The 23,437-nt window shown below is 47.1% G+C and overlaps 5 protein-coding genes across 5 annotated transcripts; 2 read left to right on the top strand and 3 right to left on the bottom strand.

Annotated features, from left to right (window-relative positions):
- Window positions 1–108: 108 nt before the first annotated feature.
- On the top strand, window positions 109–1,116 carry LOC6735856 (protein TEX261). Its single transcript, XM_002082730.4, has 3 exons — window positions 109–300; window positions 362–663; window positions 802–1,116. The coding sequence occupies exons 1-3, from the start codon at window positions 231–233 to the stop codon at window positions 1,024–1,026; spliced, it is 597 nt and encodes a 198-aa protein (XP_002082766.2). The 5' UTR covers window positions 109–230; the 3' UTR covers window positions 1,027–1,116.
- Window positions 1,117–1,295: 179 nt separating this feature from the next.
- LOC6735855 (ribose-5-phosphate isomerase) lies at window positions 1,296–2,390 on the bottom strand. Its single transcript, XM_002082729.4, has one exon. It carries the CDS (start codon window positions 2,243–2,245, stop codon window positions 1,403–1,405), a length of 843 nt encoding a protein of 280 aa, XP_002082765.1. The 5' UTR covers window positions 2,246–2,390; the 3' UTR covers window positions 1,296–1,402.
- A 3,081-nt stretch (window positions 2,391–5,471) lies between these two features.
- Window positions 5,472–6,184, bottom strand: LOC6735853. The gene is made up of 2 exons (XM_002082727.4): window positions 6,026–6,184; window positions 5,472–5,963 (listed from the first exon to the last, which is right to left on the bottom strand). The coding sequence occupies exons 1-2, from the start codon at window positions 6,043–6,045 to the stop codon at window positions 5,699–5,701; spliced, it is 285 nt and encodes a 94-aa protein (XP_002082763.1). The 5' UTR covers window positions 6,046–6,184; the 3' UTR covers window positions 5,472–5,698.
- A 3,772-nt stretch (window positions 6,185–9,956) lies between these two features.
- On the bottom strand, window positions 9,957–11,148 carry LOC6735852. The gene has a single exon (XM_002082726.4). The coding sequence runs from the start codon at window positions 11,065–11,067 to the stop codon at window positions 10,246–10,248; it is 822 nt and encodes a 273-aa protein (XP_002082762.2). The 5' UTR covers window positions 11,068–11,148; the 3' UTR covers window positions 9,957–10,245.
- On the top strand, window positions 10,317–14,297 carry LOC6735851 (aminopeptidase N). The gene is made up of 6 exons (XM_002082725.4): window positions 10,317–10,420; window positions 11,260–11,726; window positions 11,784–11,939; window positions 12,005–13,409; window positions 13,465–13,967; window positions 14,025–14,297. The coding sequence occupies exons 2-6, from the start codon at window positions 11,269–11,271 to the stop codon at window positions 14,239–14,241; spliced, it is 2,739 nt and encodes a 912-aa protein (XP_002082761.1). The 5' UTR covers window positions 10,317–10,420; window positions 11,260–11,268; the 3' UTR covers window positions 14,242–14,297.
- The last annotated feature ends 9,140 nt before the right edge of the window (window positions 14,298–23,437 follow it).

Genomic DNA, 23,437 nt, shown 5'->3' with positions numbered 1-23,437 from the left:
AATCCTAAATTCCTCATGTTTTCCACAAAAAATATTTGAAAAAGCGTTGGAATGTGAATATCTGGCAGCTCTGTGCATCAATGTCGCCGTTTTTATACAAGCTGATTAAATGTGTGGTATTTCGAGCGACACACCACACGCCACACTAATCGGATTGTTTTGTTTTGTCGGCCGATTCGAGCCGTATATTTCCGCGTATATATCCTGCGATTCCGGCTGAAGTACGCAAGATGGCCTTCCTGTACCTGCTGGGATGGGTCTCGCTGGCCATACAGATCGTGTTCCTCACCCTGTCGATTGGTGAGCTGTCGCCTTGCAGCCGCACTTGTCCAATTGCAACGTCTACAATTTGTTTTTCCAGTGGCTGGTCTCTATTATCTGGCGGAGCTGGCCGAGGAGTACACGACGGCGGCGAGGAAGTGCATCCTCTTTCTGATCAGCTTCACGATCTTTGTCTACATCCTGCTGCTGCTGTTCGAGGACCTGCCGTGGAGCCTCATCCTCTGCGGCCTGGTGGCGCAGGGCTTCCACCTGGGCATCATGAGTGGATTTCCCTTCGTGCGCCTGCTCTCGCTGCCTCTGCTGGGCTCCCTGGCCATGCTGGTGGTCAATCACTTCCTGGCCTTCCAGCACTTCACAACCGTCTATGTGCCTTTCACGCAGGTGAGCATATGTATTGCATAAATCATGAATCATGGAAAGCGCATTCGTTTTTACGTGGCTTTTATATGTAATATGCATTGTTTACATACAACTTGAATTGAGCCGCAGCAAACGCCTAAAGGAAATTTGCACTTTCAGGTGCTGGCTTACTTCACCATCTGCCTGTGGATCGTGCCCTTCGCCCTGTTCGTCTCGCTGAGTGCGAATGACAGTGTCCTGCCCACCACCGTCAGCGACCAGAGCCGGCGCAGTCCGGACGTGGTCAGCAACTACTTCTCGCGCAACAAGAAGCAGGGCCTGCTGTCGCTGTTCCAGTATCTGAAAGAGGCCTTGCTCCCTGGGCGGACCAAGAAGGCCTTCTAGGTGTAGCTTGTTTAATGTTTATTTATTTTTGTAGCCGCAATCGAGACAAAAGTATACAAAGCGCATGTGAACTACGTTTACGCACTGACATTCGCCATCGACTTTATTGTAGTGGAACTGCAACCAATTAAGATTTAGGGCTAAAAGTGGGTCTGATTTCAGTGTAATGGATCTCCTTTTGTGGTCATTGGGACGTATTTCTATGTTTTACGTGAGTGAAGAAGTTGAATAAAATTCGTTTCCTGAAACTTTCAAGTTAGGACACATCGTTTTCTCGGCTAAGAACTCAATATGTATTTAAATCCAATACAAATAGCAAGCCTTAAATTCAAGGAACAATAAATGCAAACAGCGCTCCCCCAACTCCGGCCAAGAACTACTTGTTCTGGACCTTGACCGTGCCATTGGCCATGCCGTAGTAGCACTTGTGGGCCATGTTCACGAACAGGCCCGTCTCCAGGACGCCCGGGATGAGGGTGATGGCGCGGTTGACCTCGTCCCAGTCGTACTCCCGGTTGGCGATGAACTTCCAGTCCAGCAGGAAGTTGCCATTGTCCGTGACAATGGGCCCCGCCTTCACCTTGGCCATACGCAACGAGGCCTCGCCGCCGAAAAGCGCCTCGATGTGCAGCTTGATGGGCACGTACGCCATGGGCGCCACCTCGATGGGCACGCCGCGGCACCACTGCTCGCCCAGGCGGATGGAGTTCTTGGTGTAGTCGGCCACCACGATGAAGTGCTTGGCGCATGAGGCCACCACCTTCTCCTGCAGCAAGCAGCCGCCGCCGCCCTTGATCAGCACCATATGGCGGTCGACCTCGTCGGCCCCGTCGATGGCCACGTCTATGTTGGGATTCCTGTCCAGATCGCCCAGGTTGAGGTTGTAGTCGAGGATCAGATGGCGCGCCTGGTAGGACGAGGGCACGCATATGAGGTCCGTCAGCTCGCCCTCCTTCCACACGCGCTCCGCGATCCGCTGCACGGCATACACCACCGTCGATCCGCTGCCAATCCCCAGAATCTTCGTGTCCTCAGTCACCCACTGGTCCACCGCCGTGCGGGCCGCCGTCTTCTTGGCCGCGTCCAGCGCAATGTCATCCATCTTGCGTATCTGGGTGTGGAGTGCCGCCGCTGCGCCGCTCAAAAGATCTTCGCCGAGTTGCTTGGTGAAGGTGAACCGTGCTCGTTGGACGCCTCGTCGCAAAAACCCAGATAACATGTGGTTAACAGCTTTGCTTTCAATCGCAACTTCAATGTCACAGAGATCAAGCCGCCGAGTGTGGGATTTGTGGCGAGGCGCTAGGGATTTTTTCGCTGTTGCGCCGGCCGGGCTAACAGAGCTGTTAGCTGCGCGCCAACTGTTAGCTGTTCAAATTCTTCTGTTTACACTATCGAAACTTAAGCACAAATGGTTTCTAGATCGAAATCGAATTTTATTTTATTATGGTTTATATATTAATAAGGGATTACATTTGGTAGCAGGGGTCTTAGCTGTTGTAAAAACGATTAAATTTATTGAATAAAACGTTTTTGGTCCCCAAAAAGATTACAAACTTTCGATGAACTCAATTGAAAGCAGGGATTTTCGATCGTCTGGTGAGCGGTAAAATGCCCAAACTTATAGCTTTTCCAGCAATGTCTTGGATAAGTCGTATGTCATTACCTTGGGGGCGAAGAAGCCGCCGTAGCCGGGTCGTCCCTTGTAGTAGATTCCCAGACCGGCCAGCGGCATCGCCGGACGGGGGACCACCTCCTGCACGTCGATGAAGGGCACGGTGTTCTGGGCCGCATCCTTCAGCTGGCTGGAGCTGCCGAACTCCAGGAACTGGTTGTTTTGCGACAGCGGCAGCGATGGCAACTCCGAGGCAGTGGGCAAGTCGCTTTCTTTCAAAATCAATCGCTTGCGATGGCCCTCGAGATGCGAGTTCTGGTTGCCCAGCCAAAAGCTCTTCGTCTGCGGTTCGATTAGGCGGCCGGTAGAAAAGTTGAAGGAACTGAAACGCACCTCCAGGTTCAGGTGTTGCTTAAAGACGCGGAACCGGAATCCAGTGACCACCTGGTCCGTCGATTTCACTGAAATCTCATCCAGGTCCAAGGCTCGGCTATCCATGGTCCAGGTCTCAAGGAGGATCGCCTTACCCGACGAAGTGCCTCGTCAGCTGCAAATGTTTATAATCACTGCCTTTTAAATAAACTTTGATATTTGTCGCCTCTGTCGCCAACTGATTATATACGTCCGATCACATCAAAAGAATTCCACAAACAGAGAAGTTCGAAAGAAGCTATTTACAGTTGTATTATTTGATGTGCAAAATCCCGACAGAAAATCCTGCACTCAGTATTAGTAAGCAGTATTTGGAAAATCTAGTATTAATCATAACTGTACATAATTTGCCATCTGAATTGATTTGATGAATGATTTTCTTAAAAATAAATACATAATACCACTAACCGAATGCTATGAAAATGTATCCTTTACACCATATCTTTGACCACATAAACAACTTAAGCGCCCAGAAAACATATGTACATACGTTTTAAAAGTGACTTTTGCTCGGTATGTTGGTATGTAGGGTACTTATGTATGTACATAAATGTATGTATATATGTACATATACAAACACATGTGTACCGAGAATATTTGAAGAAATTTAATACTTTTAGTGCACAAAGCGAAAACTGTTGAATGCCGAGCGATGGAGCTGAAAAGCAGAACACAATCACAAAGGTGATTGCAATGTTTCCCTGGCCAGGCAGCAGCGGAAAAGCTGGAGAACCGGAACATAAGAGCCACGTGAATGGTCTGACCAAGACATAAAGATATGGTTGGAAGCGGGTGGGAGAGGGAGGATGGATGGGTGGTTGCCAGTTGGTTGGCAGGGGCAGGGGGTGCAAAGATAGTGGGCCAAGGAATTTGTGTTAATGGATTTCACTTTTTAAGAAATAAATTACTATCTCCGACCGGAGGGGAGAATCCGCAAACAAAGTCCCAAGCAGTTTGCATGATTGGATGGGATTTCGAGTCATTAGCAAAAAGATGCCGCTCAAAGGCAGCCGGAATGCGGGAATGCAGGAATGTAGCAATGTGGTGGTAGCTCAGCCCAGGTGGGGATTACCGGGTGCTCCATCGATACCATACCATTCCACCCAGCGGTATTATTGCAAGTGGGCGTGGCACAAGAGCCGCCCAAAGTAAACACCAATTAAAAGCAGCACGGGAGGGGGCTCGGCAAAAAATCGGTGGAAACACGGCAAATGCAAATTGTTAATTAAAGAAATGGGCATTGTTTGATGCGATCCATGTACAATGCCGCCCTTCTCGATTACCCGTGGAAAAACATTGTACATGAATTAAAGAACATACATACATATGTACATACATATATGGATGCACATATGTATGTACACACATATGTATGTATGTTTCTGCGCCCTTTTTCGCTGTCTGGCACTAGGGATACCCTATACTTTGTGTATTATCTCAGTATCAGAATCTAGAGTAGCAGTAATGGAAGTATCTATTACTTTAAGATTGATAAGTTTAAGATGTGTTTGAAAGTTAAAAGTGATGCACGGTTCCCCCGTTTCACAGACCTAATCGATTCTATTATTTAGCCGCCTTCCCGCCCAATCGCAGACATTTTCATTATTCCCAGCGGGTGGAGAGCGTGCTCAAACACAAAAAAGGTCCGAGGAGTGCAAATGGACCGACCCGGCTGCACTTGCTCCGACATCCATTATGGTGGCGCCACAGCAGCTCCAATGGTCGCTGAAAAAGTGTCGCAGATGCAGTGGGGAAAGTGTGAAAGGTGGGGAAGGCGTAGAAAAATGCAGGATGGCCTTCCCTTTGTGCGAGTTATGATTGCCCGGGCTGATGGTGACAATGTCGCCTCCTGGGGGCCACCGATGCCATCGAACGACTTTCCAATGGGCACGATTTATAATTTGATTAGCGCATCGCTGAGTGCACACGGAAAAGAAAATCACGCTCAAACGCTCAAAAGTCAGGCGGGAAGTGCAGCCGAGTGCACTGAGCGAAACCGGGCTGAACCCGAGCACCGCCTCTTATCTCATCTATGGCCAAATGGAGCGGCCATCACACTCCGTTAGCTGACAATGACAAATGATGATGGAGGATTCTCAATCCCCAATCTCCCAGCACGAAATGAATCCCAACCGAAGTGGGCAAAAAAGCCGGCCTTTAGGCTTTTGGATTTCGGCTTTCGGCTTTTAATTAATCCGGCCAAGTGGCCTGCCGCCATAATCAGTTGTGTTTTGTTCGGCGCAGGACAAAAAAGCGGGCTTGGCCCCCGAAAAAACACGATCCGCCCAAAAGGGTTTTATCTGGAAACAAAGGCGCCGAAATTTGCCTGCCATTCACTAAACAATGAGCAGCGCATCCAGCTGGGGGCGTGGCCCTCCGCCCGCCATGGGAAATAGATTAATGGTCACCGAATCAATTTATTACGCGGCCGACAGTTGACCGCAGGAGCAGGCCAAATGTGCTTTCCACGACAAATAAAATAAATAAATTTCAACGAAATTACGGTAGGTTTTCTAATCTCCTAGAGAATCCCCTCTTTTGCGAGGAAGGAATTTAAAGGTTGATTAAGGTATGGATTTGATTCTCACACACATACAAGAAAAGACCACATCAACGTATCATTTAGTCCTAGAACTTGGCCTTGGAGCACTCGAAGGGAGTGCAGCAGGGATAGCAGTCCGGGGCCTTGATGCAGCTCAGTCCGAAGCGAGACAACTCGGCGGCCTCCCAGGCGCGGTCCTCCTGGAAGAGCTCCATCATTCGCTGGCGCCTGGCACCCGTGATCAGATTGTCCGCCGTGTTCATTTCCACGCTCATCGGTTTCACCAGGAAGTTCACGATGGAGTTGCCGGACGGAGTCTTCAGCAGGTCGCGATTGTTGAGCAGGGAGAGACTAGGGCGAAAGGAGAAGGGTGTTAGTCGATCGAAGTGCGAATCCTACTGGCTTGCGCTCACAAGTCCCCGGACTTCTTCATCTTGCGCTCGACTGGGTAGTAGACAAAGCAGCGTGCCTAATGTGAGGTGATTGAAACACTAATGTAACCCGGCCGACAGCCTTCTCCGGGCCAGGTTCGATTCCCCAATTAGTTTGCCACCTAGTCGAAGCGCCAGGATTGGCCGGACGGAGGTGGAAATTGGGCGGAGAGCTTCGCCTGACTGACACCCAACACCATTTGCCACTCATAGAAGGTCAATCAGGCGAACTGGAAAGGCGAACGCAGGCGGAGATGTTGTGCATCCGGGGCGAACGGAATATCCACATCCGATAACAAGGGCGCCATTAACTCCCGGGCCTGAGTGCAAATGTAAGTAAACTTGCAGTCTGGATTGCTGACTAGGTGCTTTGGGTTTAAGTGGGCATTAATTGATGCCGGCCCTTTAACTTAATACAGCATCAACTGGGATTTCCGCTGCTTGAAAGTATGCTGCAGAAAAGAGAGAGTCCCTAGGCTATCTGAACACAAGTGGTTGCATACTTTAAAAACCCTTTGGCAAGTGTCTTCAAATCGGTAGATTGCAATAGAAGATTGCAATAGAAGAAAGGAATTGTACTCCAATAAATCCACTGTCATAAAGAGGACTTCAATTAAGCCAGTGTCCATTCGGTTGTCTCCTTATTGCCTGTCCTTCACCTACTCGACGGACTCCCGCCACTTGTCCCTCAAGCAATTCCCCCAAATTGTGGAGCGCGTCGCACGAACGATAAACAGACTAAGTAGTGGTGTGGTGGGGATGATGGCGCCAACAAAGAAAGCAGATTGCAAAACAAGCCAAAACCCACACAAATCGTTGCTCTGCCATTTCAGCCAGCCCCACAGCTGGCCCCCAAGAATAACTACAGTCCAGAAATGCCCTCTTCCTCACCAAACATAAAGTCAGGCTCAAAATTGGAGCGGTAGTGGTGGTGGTGGTGGTGGGGCGGTAAACAGTCAGGTGTGTAATTGCAATCCGAATTGGTCAAGTGTAACAATGCAAAGACGCAGCTCACATCTCACATCTCGCATCTCACACCTGCTGCTGCCGGACGGGGAATCAATTTGATCCTTGAACTTAGGCAACAAGCCGAATCTGAATCTGCAACCTGCAACTTGCAACCTGCTGGCGATGGGCACCTCGTCCGCCCGTCCACTGACTCCCCGGGGAACAAAATCAAATTGCAAATTGCATCCGAATGTCACGTGCATCGACACATTTTTCGGAGCCAACTGTCTGAGGGTTCCTTTGGCCCGAAAACCGAGCGGAGTTGTCGTGACATGGTCGACATGGGCAAAGGTTATTGCAATCGCCGCCAGAGCAATCAGTGGACACCAGACACGAATGGAAGCCACCGAAGCCATGGCCAGAGGTGCTCTCAGGTAAAAAAATCGTCGTGAAAGAAGCTACTCATGTAAGTTAAAAAACATTTGATGTATTTCTCAACTCTTAGAAACCAAAACTCTGAACTTTTAGGTAAATATCTTTTTTTTTGGCAATGCCCCTGAAAAATAGTCAACCGGACAGCACTGGTTCTGCGCGAAGGACTCGCCGTCTGCAACCTGCAGCATGCTGCACTCTTTATCCCAAAGGAGCAGAGGGGCGGCGGGCGTGGCCGGGGTCAGGAGGAGCGGGTGGCCGCCCCGTTCATTATGTTGACCACGCTGTCGCATTTGCTACGTGACATTGTGCTAACTGCCCTGAAAATGGAGCCCGACCTCATCTCGCACGGGCCATTGTCCGCCCAGCTTACGACCCTATAGCCAGATCAACGCTCCAAGCACCCTGAGATTCACTCGAAATAAGTAATAACTCAATGAACTTCATAACTAGCGGGCAGCAAAGGAAAGAGTATAGTTTGGAAAACACTGTTGAAGGTGTCCAAAAGTATGCTGCAAATGAAATTCATTGTTTCCAACTTCAAGTGACCTTTGTAGATGCTTGAATAGAACTATATGCATTAAGACAATTTAATATAGGGATTTAAGTTTGAGGATGTTTAAGCGTTTGAGAAAAGCTTGATACCCCTCCGTGCGATGGATACCCTTTTATAAAAGCATGCCGATAAATGTGACACCCCCAGCTCAGAATTAGATTGCAGTTAGTGAACAGCCACTGCCAGGTCAACCTAATCCATTCACATCCCCGTCAGCTAGTAATATGCCCATTGGGTACGTGATTGCAGCGATTGCATTGGATTCAGTGGAGCCACTGCATCACTGCGCCACCTTGACCGCCTGTGAGACTTGGCCAAATTGACTTGGGCTCGCAGCTTTGTCTTGCAATTTGAGCTCCCACTAACTGGCCTCGATGCCCGTGATGGGTGCAGTTCGTCCTGCTGCCAAATTCATCCAATTGCATTGCCATTACACTATACAAAGTTATGGCAATCTCTCTCCGGAGAATCATCGCCAGCGGAGCGCCGGGAAACAATGCGGGGCGTAGCCTCGGATTGAAACTATCGAGATTGCCGGCATCGAATTGCAAGTAAATAAAGCGTCTGGGAAGCAACACCTCCGGCACATCCTCGCACAATAGCATCCTTGGCGAGGGAGCAGTGGCTGGAGCTGGAGCTGGAGCAGGAGCAGGAGTTGAGTTATGAACGTGCTGGGAGCAACAAAGCGAGCGAACACAACACCCGCAATCCTGCAGGAGCAGAATGGCTCGGGAGGAGGGCAGCCCGGCAAAGTAAATGTGCAAACATTTATTTATGTGGCCTGCCAAGGAGCACTTTAAAGCTCTGCAATCGCCCTGATTTCGGGAGGGGATTGCCGCTGGTTTATGTGGACTCCTGGTCTCCTGGAACTGGACTTGGCCAAACAAATGAAGGAGTACGGCGGAAAGTGCGGCACCCGAAGAGCTGGATATGAATGCCACTTGTACTACTATGTAGGTTAGTATTTACTCGTAGTATTAATCAAGATTACCTAATTTAAAGAGCTGAAGCCCACACCATAAAATTACCTACTAAATTTCCATTTGAGCCCTTTAATATTCCCGCTTTCAGTAGAGTGAACGCAACTATCCTGTTTGCAAAAAGGACATGGAGTGGCATTAAGAGCCAAACGTCATTATTTGGCACACATTTGGTTTGTTCCTGCAGTCGCATTTCAATTTTAATGAGCACTTGAGAGTTTCATGTTTTTAGCCGTCACTTTAATTAACAACAAAAGTCATGGTCTTGGCCTGGCCTGGCCAAAAAAGAGGCAACAAAGCGAGGGAAAGCTTAATTTGTAGGAGCCCGGGAGGGGGGCGAAATAAAAAGACACATGAGGCCCGGAAAATTTCAAATGGAACTGCTGGCAGTGCTTCCTTCGCCTCCAAGGAACATGGGCCACATAAAAAGTCGTCGGCAAGTAGTTCTTACTCCTCCCTTCCCTTCGCTCCCTGGCCCTGGAAAATGTGTTGTTTTTCCCATTCGCATTCGCATTTTTCCGGCTTTTTTTTGGGCCACGGGCTGGGGTACGGATATAAATACGGGCCGAAGTTGCTGCTGTTGGCGTTAAAAAAGCGGAAAATCGCAGCACATTTTTGCTTTTTAATTAAGCCCTCAATTTTTTATGTTCCATTCGAAAGCGACACGCCGTGATTTCGCAGCCCCACCACCCATCCCTCCCTTGGTTGCCAAAGGGGGCGAATCCTTGGACTCCGGCTGCAAGTAGTTAATAGTTAACTCTTACCCCATCTGGAGTGTAAATGCGCGTACAGGGGCTAAAAGCCCGCAGCCTGACAAATTACACTTACTTCGCGGCTTTAACTAAAAGGCAGCGTGCTCTTGCAGTTTTAATTACCTGATCCAAAAAGTTTATTCATTTCATTCATTTTGGATTCATATGGGTATGTAATAGCTCTTTATGTTCAGTAAGATGTAAGACCTAACTTCTCAGCTACTAATTGTAGGCCTCCTCGTATCTTCCCTTTATGGTAATACACACTGACACACATTTATTGAAAAACTCATAGCAATTTAAAAATCACAGTGTTGGTAAGCCTCTCGACACACCTGTTCCAAGCCATAAATATGCCAGGTATCCCTCCCAGCGGATCAGTTCACTTCGAACCGCAATCGCGCGACGATCGGTGGATAGAGATCGCTGATAGAGTGGGTTTAACGCGAGGGATCGATGAACCGGAGAACGGCACGTGACTGAAATTACTCGAGTGCTCCAGTGACGACACCTTCGGAACGGAGACTTTGTGGGCTACTTCTGCCGAACCGGTTTCAGAAAGTCAATAACGCGAAGGTTCAGTGTTTTTGGACTGAAGCTGATCAGCTTGAAGCGCTGCACCTTGTAGGAGTCCACCAGCCAGCCACTGTCCTGATCTTCACCGTCAATATCCCGAGGATCCTGAGGATCGCCCAGTTCCATAGAAAAGGTGAGCACTATTTCGGCAATGGCCAGGCGGCAGTTGCTCGGCTCGAATTTATCATCGATTTGGGAGTTCACCAGAACGCTCTGAATACGCTGGAGCATTTCCTCCTTTTCCTGCGCGGTTCCGAGATCGAGAAGGTTGCGCAGGCCGACAAAGAGCATGTCCACCATGACGTAGTAGCGACCATCGATCCAGCGACGCACCACCCTTACAGGCAGAGCATGCCGCAGGTGTTCCCTCTGGAAGCGAACCAAACTGCAGTAGGGACTCCTCATCTGGGACAAGCCGTAGATGTCGGCCGATCCCCGATCCGTGCAGCAACTCCGGATGCAGGGCCAGTCCGCTTGGCGCACTGCATCGATAATGGTGACCGCCGCCTGCCGAGTGCCCTCCTCGAATCCGCCCTCGTCGAAGGCCACGCCCAGCAGGCGGCGGAGGCGCCACAGGCAGTACCGGTGTCGCAGGCCACTGAGCAACTGCATCACGCCGAGTTTCCAGCGGGGCAGTCTCCCTGTGAAAAGACTCACATTGCGGTGTGGCTGAAGTGCTGCGGGGCAGAGAGATTGGGATGTGTTTGACTTGCAGCCACCACCCCGCACTAAACACGAAATTTGGGAGGTGGACGAACCACGGAGAAACCTCGAAAACATATTCCAAACAAAGAAATGTTATCTAAATAATTTGGGAAACTAATATTAAATAAGCAAAGGCCTACCTGCATCTTAGCTCGGAATTGTAGGACTATAATCCGTGTTTTTCCACTGCCTAATCAGGGTTATTCATAACCTTTTTAATCTTATACCTTATCCATACCAATCCGTACCTAATCTTTCCCTTCGTAGCATCCCAACATGTGGCGGGCTCAGCGAAGTCTCTGGATCTTGGGGATCTTCTTAATCGTTGTTCCTTCCATCAGAGCTGTCTACGAGGATTATCGTTTGCCCAGATCCGTGGAGCCTCTGCACTACAGCTTGCGAATTCTCACACACCTAAATAGCACCGATCAAAGATTCGAGGGATCTGCGAAAATAGATCTTCTGGTACGGGAGACCACCAAGAACATCACCTTGCATGCGGCGTACTTAAAGATAGATGAGAACCGAACATCACTTGTTTCTGGCCAGGAAAAGTTTGGAGTCAATCGCATCGAAGTGAATGAGGTGCACAACTTCTACATTCTGCACTTGGGTCGGGAACTGAAAAAGGATCAGATCTACCATCTGGAAATGCACTTCGAAGCCGGCCTAAATGATTCACAAAGTGGCTACTACAAAAGTAACTACACGGATATAGTTACTAAGGAAGTTCAGTGAGTTGTCTAATTCATATTTAATGAGACACATGAATAACTTTTGTGGTGCTTCAGTCACCTGGCGGTCACTCAGTTCTCACCCACTTTTGCCAGGCAGGCATTTCCCTGCTTCGATGAACCGTCCTGGAAGGCAACCTTCAACATAACCCTTGGCTATCATAAGAAATACATGGGATTGAGTGGCATGCCTGTTCTCAGGTGTCAGGATCAGTAAGTAGCCCTATATTGTGAATGATTAGGATTGAAGTTCATGAAATGCTCTATTCTTATTCTAGTGATAGTCTTACAAATTACGTATGGTGCGATCACGACACTCTTCTCAGGACCTCGACCTATTTGGTGGCCTTTGCCGTCCATGATCTGCAAAATGCCGCCACCGAGGAGAGTGAGACCAGCCATAGAGTGATCTTTCGCAACTGGATGCAGCCGAAGTTGTTGGGTCAGGAAATGATATCCATGGAAATTGCACCAAAGCTGCTCTCCTTCTACGAGAATGTATTCCAAATTAACTTTCCGCTGGCGAAAGTCGACCAACTGACGGTGCCCACTCACAGATTTACGGCCATGGAGAACTGGGGTCTGGTCACCTACAACGAGGAGAGATTGCCACAAAATCAAGGCGATTATCCGCAAAAGCAGAAAGATAGTACTGCTATCACGGTGGCCCACGAATATGCTCATCAGTGGTTCGGAAATTTGGTCACCATGAAGTGGTGGAATGATCTCTGGTTGAAGGAAGGTCCTTCTACCTACTTTGGCTACCTGGCCCTCGATGCCTTGGAGCCCGAATTGAGAAGAGGAGAAGGCTTTATATCGAGGGATTTGGCGAACTTCTTTAGCAAGGACTCGAATGCAACTGTGCCGGCCATCTCCAAGGAAGTCAAGGATCCCGCCGAGGTGCTCGGACAGTTTACGGAGTATGTGTACGAGAAGGGATCGCTGACCATCCGCATGCTGCACAAGCTGGTAGGAGAGGAAGCCTTCTTCCAAGGAATTCGATCTTTTTTGGGACGCCTTTCTTTTGGTAATGTGTCCCAAGCTGACCTTTGGAATTCCCTGCAAAGGGCTGCTTTGAAGAACCAGGTTATTACGTCCGACTTCAACCTAAGTAGGGCCATGGACTCTTGGACCCTACAGGGTGGTTATCCCTTGGTAACCCTTATACGGAACTACAAAACTGGCGAGGTAACCCTCAATCAGAGCAGATTCTTCCAGGAGCATGGAATTGAAAAGGACTCATCCTGCTGGTGGGTTCCTCTGAGGTTCGTTAGGCAAAATCTACCGGACTTTGATCAAACTATCCCACAGTTTTGGTTAGAGTGTCCTTTACACACTAAAGTACTCCAGTTGCCCGATCTTCCATCCACTGACGAGTGGGTCATACTGAATCCCCAAGTAGCCACCATCTTTAGAGTTAACTATGATGAGCATAACTGGCGCTTGATAATCGAGAGTCTGAGGAATGATCCCAATTCTGGTGGCATCCACAAACTGAACAAAGCTCAGTTGCTGGATGATCTCATGGCTTTGGCTGCAGTCCGGTTACACAAATATGACAAAGCATTCGATTTGTTGGAATATCTGAAGAAAGAGCAGGACTTTTTGCCGTGGCAGAGGGCCATTGGTATCCTCAATCGACTGGGAGCCCTACTAAATGTTGCGGAGGCAAACAAATTTAAGGTGAGCTTAAACAGACCTTTATTATTTATTACTTAAACTCAATTCAATGTTACAGAACTACATGCAGAAGCTACTGTTGCCATTGTATAACCGCTTTCCAAAGCTATCAGGAATAAGAGAAGCTAAGCCCGCCATCAAGGACATTCCATTTGCACACTTTGCATACTCACAGGCCTGTCGTTACCACGTGGCTGATTGCACCAATCAGGCCAAGATTCTGGCTACAACCCACAGAACTGGATGCCAGCTGGAGCTGCCCTCCGATTTCCAAAAGGTGGCTTACTGCTCGCTACTGGATGATGGCGGTGATGCAGAGTTCCAGGAAGTATTCGGGCTGTTCCAGAACTCCACCAATGGATCGCAGAGAAGGATATTGGCATCTGCCCTCGGTTGCGTTCGCAACTTTGGAAACTTCGAACAGTTTCTGAACTACACACTTAAATCGGACGAGAAACTGCTCGGTGATTGCTATATGTTAGCAGTGAAATCCGCCCTAAATGGGGAACATTTGGTTTCTCCCACAGGAAACTATATTATCAGCCATGCCAAGAAACTTGGGTAAGCTACACATATTTTATTACCATATGCAACTTATTAACAATCCCATATTTTTAGTGAAAAATTCAAGAAGAAAGAGCTCACGGGACTTTTGCTCAGTTTGGGTCAAAATCTTCGGAGCTCGGAGGAAATTGATCGACTTAAGGCGCAGTTGGAAGACCTAAAGGAGTTTGAAGAACCTCTGAAGAAAGCCATCTATCAGGGCAAAATGAACCAGAAATGGCAGAAAGATTGCTCCGCCGATTTTATCGAGGCCATAGAGAAACGCTTATAGCATACTCATTTAAATAATATATAACAGATTTATGTTGATTAAAGTTTATAAACTTTAAAAAAGGCACCTTTGTTATATTTTATTCGTAATGCTGCATAGTTTTAACACAATGCCTCCTCATTTTGTAGTCACAATTTAGTTAATTTTGTACCCTACTTTTGACCAACTTTCAAGGCAGCCACCTGTGTCAACCTATAATGGCCAAGACTCGGCGGGCTGTCAGGCTCCACGTTCTGGGTATTAATTAAGCCAATGGCGATGAAATCTTGTAGCCAGCACTGAAAGGAATGCGATTTGGGGTGGAACGAAAGGGCAGGTCACGGCAGGGGCAGGGCGGAGGCTCAAGGAGCCTGGCTGTCAGAAACGGGTCCTGTCAGGACTTTGACTGGTGGATTGCCTGACACGGGACACACACCGACACCATTCGGCCATGCAGCAGCTCCTTTGTTTCGGCGGAGCTGCTTGGTCCTTTCTGGCATTTGACGTTTACACGGGTACGTCAAAATATGTACTTCTCACTGCCACTGCCACACTCACATCCACATCCACATCCACATCCGCATTCGCATCCACCGATGATGACATGTGGAAAGAACATGGAAATGGCGGCCCAGCATTAGGTTGTTCCTTTGTTCGCCGCTTCCAGCTGTTTGTCATCCGAGTGGACCCGGACAAGGAGTAGGATTCGGGATCGGGATCGGGATCCGCAACTAGCTGCCAATTAGATAAATTAATCGTCTGTAATTGATGTGCCGGGGGCCAAATGGATTGCATTGCAAAAGTGAGACTTAGGGCGTCAATCAGGCGAAAGTATCTGTCAATTGCAACCAATTTGATGGCTTATTCAGTCAGTACGATGCGCTCTTGCAGCTCCCAACCATCACGGATTATGCCATTTGTTTGTTGACTCCTTGGACAAACAATAAGGAATATTTAGCAGGACTTAGCTGGCAATCGCCCGGAGATGATGAAAGCTAATCCGATTGAGAGTTTAGCACGGTGGAGCATGCTAAATTGAAATTGATACAATTAATAGAAAATACTCCGGGGCGAAATGAACTATTCATTTCGGACATATGCATATTCATATTGCACTGCAAAGGCTGACGATGGAAATGGCTTAATATCCTCTTTTTTTTAACTAGACTGCAAAGTGCGAATCAAGAGCCGCGAAAAAATGGCGCCCGCAATTAATGGACACTAAAGTTTATTGGAGTTAAAATTGCGCTGAATCAATCATCTGATGACCTATGGGTCAGCATGGAAGCCACTATGCGCTGCCTTATATTATATTTGCTGGGAAATGCATACATAAATGCAAATGCAAATGAAAAGTGGCCCTGTCAGAAAAATTAACGCTATTAATGCTTGTTAAAAGCGGTTATTAAATTAATTAAATGCGATGCCCAGCTTGACGTGCGTGTAGAACAGAAACTGAACAGAAACGGAGCTGAACAATTTGGTCCGGTGAATGTGCAAGTGTTTTTCGACATATTTCATGTTAAATATTTACGCCGGACATCGGAATTTAGCGCTCCTCTTAACTTATTTATTTATCACAAATTAATTGAATCCGAACGCCGGCAGAGGAAAATGCGACCGAAATGTCAAATAAAGTGCCCGATTGAAGTGTCCTCACAGAGCTGTGGAATGTGCTATCCAATTAAAGGGGTCAGTATCTAAAGACATTTTTTCTTGCCCCATTATTTTCATGGAATCGGAAATACATATACACTCAGAGAAAAAAACCCTTTCCACGATCTCGCATTGAGAATTTCGATCTCGAATTCTAGCCAAGATCGAATCCATGCTCAGCATTGTCAGATCGAGATCGCATCATTCTCAGATTGGAAATAACTTTGCTCTCATTTATATCTCTCTCTTTTGCCCCTCACTCCCATCTTTAAAACATTGAGATTGTTTTCGTCTCAAAATCTCGAAATCCTTTTCATGACTGATCTCGGTTCTTTTCTGGGTGTAAGCATTTTTGAATAAACGTTTTAATTCGGCTTTTAACATTAGAATTTGATTTGAATAATAGCTTTCCAACTTGGTTGCGTATCTGCCATGCTCGAGGCTAGAGCCTAAGTAATTTGAGACGAAAGTGTGTGCCTGGGGCTGAGTTCCTGGTGCGGGATAGTTCTGGATTTAAGCTGGCTATAACCTGCATGCAATAGTCGGATCCTGCGGATGCGGCAGTTTGGCACACAATCGAGTTGCGAGCCTTAATTAATATGCATTCAGTGTCTGGCAGGGCAGGGATCAAATTATGTAATAGCCGCATTCAAATTAAATTTCTCGATGCGTGCCGTGTGGGTGTAGCTGTCCACCGGAGTTCGCCTGCAAATGCATATCGAATGTACATACATACATATGGAGGGACTTGGGCTTCTGTCCACGTGGCAGTGACGCAGGCGGGGAGCGCCATTCGCTGTCCATTGGAAAATGGAAAATGGTCTAATTGCCCCTAATTGAATAGGACAAGCTCTCGACCCCCGGCCACCGTGCTGCCCCTTCAAGGGGACACATTATTTGTGTGTAGCTGCAATTGCAATTCAATTGGAGTGTTTAGATTATCAATTCCTGGCTTCGATTGTTGATTATGCTCTGTGGCCGGCAATCGGGTCAATTGCTACTCCCAAGGAGTTGTAAACGTGATTACCATTGTGTTCGCTACAAAGCGCTGTGGGTTTCATAAATTGATGGCCTTTGGATTTTTCACGGTTGCTCTCGATAGCTTTGTTCGATTGGAACGATAACGATTATTTCGATATATATGTGAAACATTCATAAGACGTTTGTTTTATGTGCGCGCCATTGACGGGCTAACAATAGCTTCTTTCTTTGCGAACAAACCTTTCATAACTTCCTGAATACATCACTCTAGAATGCATTTTAAAGCCCCCAATACAACTTGGAGCCCTTTCATTGCACTGACCTTTTCACCTGCCAAGTTTTCTTTGAAATTAAGCCCGTGACTGGGGAAATATATTTCAATTAGTGCACTTTTTTGCTATGGCAGCTTTGTTGCTTCATTGTTCTTGGGCTTTCGGATTTTCCATTTTCCATTTTCGTGCTGTGCAGCTTGTTTGTTTGCTTTCGATGGGAGATGTCGATGCTTTTTATTGTCTAACTTGTGTATTACATTTTGTTGATGTCGTAAATTAAGGCAGCTCGGGCGGTGGGTGGAGGGGTGGCATTGTTCGTTGTTTTAATGCCGCCAAGGGAAAATAAATTCATTAAAAACTTTTGGCCAATGTGAAAATCCTTTTTATTGACTTTGGCCGGTTTGTTCGGTGGTTGCGTGTGCAAATATTTATGCAAATATGCACTGGCTAGCATGTTTTGATTGTGCGGGGTCTGTTGCATATTCACAATCCGAGTTGAATCGATTTGCTGACCAAATGCGAGTGTTTCCCGCCTCCAGCTGCCCGCTCTTGTCTTCTCATAATCAGAATGAAAAGTTTTCTTACTTCACTTTACATTTATTGCTTCCTTCCCCGGGCCTCGGTGCTTTTGTTTGAGTTCTGTTGGATTCTGGGCGAAAGAAATAGAACGTGAAAACTATTCCTTGCTGGCGCCTTCAGGCTGCGAGACATTCAAGAAAGTTGCCACAAAAGTGGAAACGGGACCAGGAGCCCAAAAACTTCCCCTTGTCCGGCCAACAGAGAGGCGGACGGACGGACGGACAGAGCCGCAGGGTAAGGAGAGGGACACAGAGATGGCAACTTACAAATTTAGATTACGAGGCAAGCACAATTGCCACACATGTTTGCACAAATGCTGGCAGGATTGTTTAATTTCGTTTAATTAAATTGCAAATATTTTATTGCTGCACTTGCAACAGAAATGCGCCTTGTAGAGTTTAAATTTGTGTGGCGCCATCTGGCACAGGCAACTGGCACTAGAAACTTTGAGTGCGTAAAAGCATTAGTAAGCACTTTAAAGTTTTAAGTACTTGGGATAGCAAGTTATGGGAGTTAATATTAAAATCGAAATTTAGGAGATTCGATTTACAGTTGAGAGTATTTTTTGTAAGTATTTTTACATTCATTCTCCTGCTTTTATTCTTGAAATAATATTACACTACCCGCATTTTATTCACTTGACTGGGTAATTGTTGTGATGGTTAATTTCCATTAAATCGATAAGCAATCATCGAAATGGAATCACTCGACACCTCAATAAATATTGAGAGTGTCAGCCACTTGATGCTAATGCAAATTCGACTCGCCTAAGTCATGTAACCCATGTCCATGCCCATGCCCATGCCCAATAATTCACTTGACCACCTCAACGAGCACTTGATTGGCTCCACTTTGAGTGGGTTGTGACCTTGGCAGTGCAAAACGGCAACCACTCAGGACAACATTGGCAACAAAAACAGAAACGAGTGGCACTGGCAGTGGCAGGGGCAAGGGCGTCGAGTTGCCTGCTCCTCGGACCACGTTCTCCTCCTTTTTCCAGCCACTTTCTACAGCTCTTCTTCGTGTTTCTTTTAAGTGCTCCTTATAGTTGATTCCGTTGTTGTTGTCGAGTTTCTGTTTACCCCCGAAGACAACACAAGCAGAGCGTCTGAGGAAAAACACTTTTAGCACGCATCGAAGGAAAACCAATAGAGCCAACAGCCGGGCTCCAAAGTCCAAGCCCATGAAGGGGAAGACCAACTCCACCTTTCCACACCTGCCTCCTGGATAGACTAGAATGGAAAACCATTTCAGATCCTTGCCAAGTAATCCACACATTTGGGTCGATAAGGGGCGATGATTGGCTTAATTTGATGAAACTCTTAATTTAGTATATAGTTTTATGTGAAACTATACTTTTGATGGAAGCTTATATTTTGTATTTTGAATGCCACATCAACCATGCCAAAGTGAATGTAGTTCTCAGGGATTTTCCTTTGGCTGTTGGGCAAAAAGTATTTTCCGAGCACTTTCCACACCCATCAGCACCCGTCAGCTTTCACCACATGATACTGGTGTACAATCGGTCTAATCTAGCTTCAATTTTCGTTTGTGAAAACTCCGCTGAACAATGGATCCACCAATATCCCTTTTTGGCTCCCATTAATCCCCCATGACAACTCGTAAAATTTTAAAGCATATTTACGGGCGGCTGCTCATTATTTTGATGCGCTTTGGCAAATCCATGGATACACAGCGAGAAAAGGATGAGTGCTTGGGTGGGGGCTACCATGGTGGGTGGCGGAGCGCGGAATGACACGAAAACTGGAACCTAAACTGGGACTGCGATGCATATATGCATATTAAACAGACCGCTTTCATTCGCCGGCACATTCTGACATCAAATTTGATTGTCTGCACACAGCTCCTCCCTATTCTATATCCCGGAACCCCTCCTCCTCTTTTCATCCCCCATTGCCCCGATGCCCCATGGTGAATGCATATGCATGAAACGGCATTATTTCGATGCTGCAAACAATAGACCAAAAGATCCAAATCTCTGCTGCTCCTGCTCATGCTCCTCGCTCTGTTCCTGCTGTTGCTTTTGCGTGTGCTCCCCTGCTCCTGCTCCTGCTCCTGCTGCCGCTGCAAATGGGACAAAACAACGCGTCATCCTGCCATTCTGGGTGCACTGCAAGAAAATCGTGGGTAGGTGCGGAATATAGGCTTGGAATACATTTGTCATGAACAACCGTAATGGATCACTGTCCCTTTGATTAGCTACGCCTTCAAATGCTACATGACTTTCATGAGCCAATTTGTTTCTCCCAGCGTACGACGCCCGCTGGGAGGTCCTGCCACCCAACACAGGATGTTGCTGGTGGGGAGGACTTGGCCACAATTCATGCGGCTGCATTCGCCTAAGCGCCAAATATTAATGACGCTCCGTCGACGATGACGAGCTCTGAAATATCATCAGCAGCGCTGGGTGTTGATTTTAATGAGAGCCCGAAACTGAGGAGATCGGGGATGTCGTTGCGATGGAGTGGAATGGAGCGGGCTGGGCCAACGCCATCAGTTCTTCCTGTTTGGTCCTCGAAATTAGGGGTGTTTATTATTTTTGATGGCCGGCACGCGTTTTGCGAACACGCCGCTGCAAACAATAAAAAGCAAGCGGAAAACGGGAGACAAATAGCCCGTGGAAGGGCTAAAAAGTGCCATTGTTTGGGCATCAAATTGATAGCGCGTGTGCAAATTTCTGGCTTTTGTTCCTTGACTGCTTTACTTTTTGCTTATTGCCTAATGACTCGCTTCTTGTCTCGCCGCTGTCCTTTCGAGTCCTTTGTTTTTGCTCAGGGATACCCCTTCTCCCAGGACAAAGACTTCGTGGGTGTGAAAAGCCAAACAGACGCGCTGCACAAATTGATTTGGCACCCCTAGAGATTCGCTTGCAGCGATAACTTCAAAAAAAAGGAGTAATGTTAATAGCAGGTACACAGAGAGAAACCAGAAACTACTTGCTCACACTAGGGTATTTAAAAACATATAGTATTTAGTAGCTTTTAGATACACCATACTAATTTATTTATCATTTTACATTAGAGCTGCACAGCGACTTTTGGTTTTACAGTGTCCTCCAAAAATCTTCGCCGTGCTGTGGCGATCTGGCCAAATGGCACGTTCTGCTTCCTGTTTTGAGTGGGTTGAATGGGTTGGAGGAGTTGCTGTCGAAGGTGGAAGTGCAGTGCTGAGTCCTCCCACTCAAGGACGCAATTAGCGCAAATCAGGCGACGTCGGATGGTCCTCGGGGTACCAATTTGGCGCTTAACTTGCAATTGAGGAACACATGCTCACCAGCTGGGCTAATGGAGGAATGAGTGGAGTCGCTGGGATGGAAACGGAAGAGCAATAACACAAACAAACAGAAAGGGGCTTTTTCCGCACGCTTCGATTGCCAAATTGCTTAAGGGCAAATTGGAAAATGGGTACTGGTCGCTGATGGTTGGAACCTGTTGAGATATTTACACTTAAAACTACGAGTATGCTATATAAGATAGGGATTATTCCAGCATATCATAGCATAGCTTTGCGAAATGAAAGACTGCTCTTTATTAATGCAGTTTCGGAGTTTAATTCACTCATTTCCACTAATGTTTAGTAATAGCGGGGAAGCATTGCTCCTTCTTCATTGCGGGTTTACTTCCTCCACTGTGCTGCTCCTGCTGCCGCTGCTGTTAAGCATTCTTATCGCCGTTGGTAGCATTTCCGTTCCTTCTTACTCGTGCATTTTTCATTTCCGCCTCTGCGTCGCGGCATTTCCCTTCATTTTTCACACATTCAGCGTGCAAACCCCCGCCGCCCGCTCCACTGCCGTATATATTTCGCATTTATATTATTTTGTAATGTTTATTTCACTTTGAGAGCCCGCTCAGGAAGGCCCGCCCACTCCGCAGCCTCCACTCCTCCTGGCTTTGACACTTCGGTTAAGCCTTTAAGGGATTGAGTCTCCAGATAGCGGAATCCTCGCCATGGAACTTGTGGCTTAAAGTGCGGAAAGTCGTGCTTTCATTTGGTATAGTGGTGGTCTTACTTCAAATTTGAAAATATAATATTTCGAATAGTTTTCAAGTATTCCAACGCTGAACCTTTAAGAGTAAAGTGCTGGGCAGTATGCATATACCCACCCATTCGCCAACTTTTCTCCACAGCCTGTCCATTATGATTGTTGTCGTGTGGAAAATATTGTCTGGTCGACAATTTTGGGTAACATTGTTGTTGGGCGCCATTTCGCAGACCGCAGACAACGTGGGAATAAATTTGGAATGGGAATGAAAATGATGCCCATTGTCATTAGAGGAGGCCTTCGCAGTCAGAAATCTCTGGCTACGGCAATGGCAATGGCCATTTCCAGAAGTTGACTATGGCAGCCAAAATGGCAATTCCAGAAATTACTATTTGCATTATTTTCACGACAATGCCACGGCCAATTCATGGCAAATAGAACGGAAGCGAGTCCAAGCGGAGAAAATAAGGGAAATAGGGGAAAATCTGGGCAGGCGGATGGAAGCAGCTGCTACAATTGACGGCGTCTGGGGAAAGATGAAAATTGATTTTAATGCCAGAAATTATGTTATTTGCGCATGTTATGGACATGCGGCAAAAAAAGGCTCATAAAGGGAATCCGGAGCGGAAGCTCCGTAGCACTTGGCCATAAGCCCCACCCCCGCCTCGCACAGCCCATAATTATTATGATTATGAACTCGACCAAATTACAAACGACTTACGTGTGAATGCGTTGAGAACTCATCTCCTCAACATCCCCGTGGGGATTTGGAGCTCCTACCAGAGCATCTAAGGAGTCGGAGTGCGACAATCATTGACTGGCAGATAGCGGAAATTGGCGACTCGAGTTTATCGATTGCTAATGGATATAAGATAAATCCAGTGAATTGGCCAACTGCTTGGGTAAATAATATTGAATTAAGGAAGGTAGCTTTAAGAAAGGCAGCAGCTACAGCTGATTACATCTACTTTTTAATATTTAAGGAGCATGTTTTTGAATTTAATGTGTTTAATCTTATGGGGCTTACAAAACCTCTTACGCCATGGGGCATATCGCTTAACCGCTTTGTCAACAATTTATTTGGCCAATTCGCTGGTCAAACAATTCCCAAGTTGATGCAATTAAGGCAAATGCATAAAAAAGCGAAAGAATCGCCGGACGAAGGCGACGCGCAAATAAGCCGGGCTAAGAACCAACCAACTTTTGCTGGCCGCATCATAAAAGCGGCGGTCGCAATCTGCTGCGTCTTCATTTCTGCGGCGCCACCGCCCGGAAAACCCCCTAAAAACCACCCTAACCACCCACCCCCACCACTTTCCCATCCGTGCGGAAGAACTTTGCAACTTGCGACGTCAAATTGCATTCGACTCTGTGTTTAATTTGTGTGATTTATTTGTTCAGCCTGCTGGCCAAGTTTTTGGTTTGGCTTTTGGTTTCGGTTCGGGTTCGTTTTTTGGCCTTTACTTATCTGGCCGACTGACGATGACTCCTGATTTCTGGCCGGGATTGCCGGGGAGTGGGCGCTGGCTATTGCCTGGTGATCTTGCGAGCAGTTCTATTCTATTCGCTATTCCGGCTTCCTGATTCCGGGCCATAAATCAAAATAAAACTTTGTCACTTGAGCTTTTGACTTGCGAAACTTGTGGTTGTGCCTCAGTTCGGCCCCTCCCCGCCCGGCCCCCTAATCGATTTCAAGTTTATGTTGCCGAAACAATAACAATAAAAA

Source organism: Drosophila simulans, chromosome 2R (assembly GCF_016746395.2).
Source record: "Drosophila simulans strain w501 chromosome 2R, Prin_Dsim_3.1, whole genome shotgun sequence".
In the NCBI taxonomy this organism is placed as follows: Eukaryota; Metazoa; Arthropoda; class Insecta; order Diptera; family Drosophilidae; genus Drosophila; species Drosophila simulans.
The sequence above is the reverse complement of the archived record's forward strand: the minus strand, read 5'-3'. Positions and strand labels throughout refer to the sequence as shown.

Bases quoted from the DNA above. Each gene is read 5' to 3' on its own strand.
- LOC6735852 (XM_002082726.4), bottom strand. From the start codon at position 11,067: ATGTTTTCGAGGTTTCTCCGTGGTTCGTCCACCTCCCAAATTTCGTGT.
- LOC6735856 (XM_002082730.4), top strand. From the start codon at position 231: ATGGCCTTCCTGTACCTGCTGGGATGGGTCTCGCTGGCCATACAGATC. The intron at 301-361 runs GTGAGCTGTCGC...TTGTTTTTCCAG, and splicing joins GTTCCTCACCCTGTCGATTG to TGGCTGGTCTCTATTATCTG. The intron at 664-801 runs GTGAGCATATGT...TTGCACTTTCAG, and splicing joins TCTATGTGCCTTTCACGCAG to GTGCTGGCTTACTTCACCAT.
- LOC6735853 (XM_002082727.4), bottom strand. From the start codon at position 6,045: ATGAAGAAGTCCGGGGACTT. The intron at 5,964-6,025 runs GTGAGCGCAAGC...CTTTCGCCCTAG, and splicing joins ATGAAGAAGTCCGGGGACTT to TCTCTCCCTGCTCAACAATC.
- LOC6735855 (XM_002082729.4), bottom strand. From the start codon at position 2,245: ATGTTATCTGGGTTTTTGCGACGAGGCGTCCAACGAGCACGGTTCACC.
- LOC6735851 (XM_002082725.4), top strand. From the start codon at position 11,269: ATGTGGCGGGCTCAGCGAAGTCTCTGGATCTTGGGGATCTTCTTAATC. The intron at 11,727-11,783 runs GTGAGTTGTCTA...GTGGTGCTTCAG, and splicing joins ATAGTTACTAAGGAAGTTCA to TCACCTGGCGGTCACTCAGT. The intron at 11,940-12,004 runs GTAAGTAGCCCT...TTCTTATTCTAG, and splicing joins GTTCTCAGGTGTCAGGATCA to TGATAGTCTTACAAATTACG.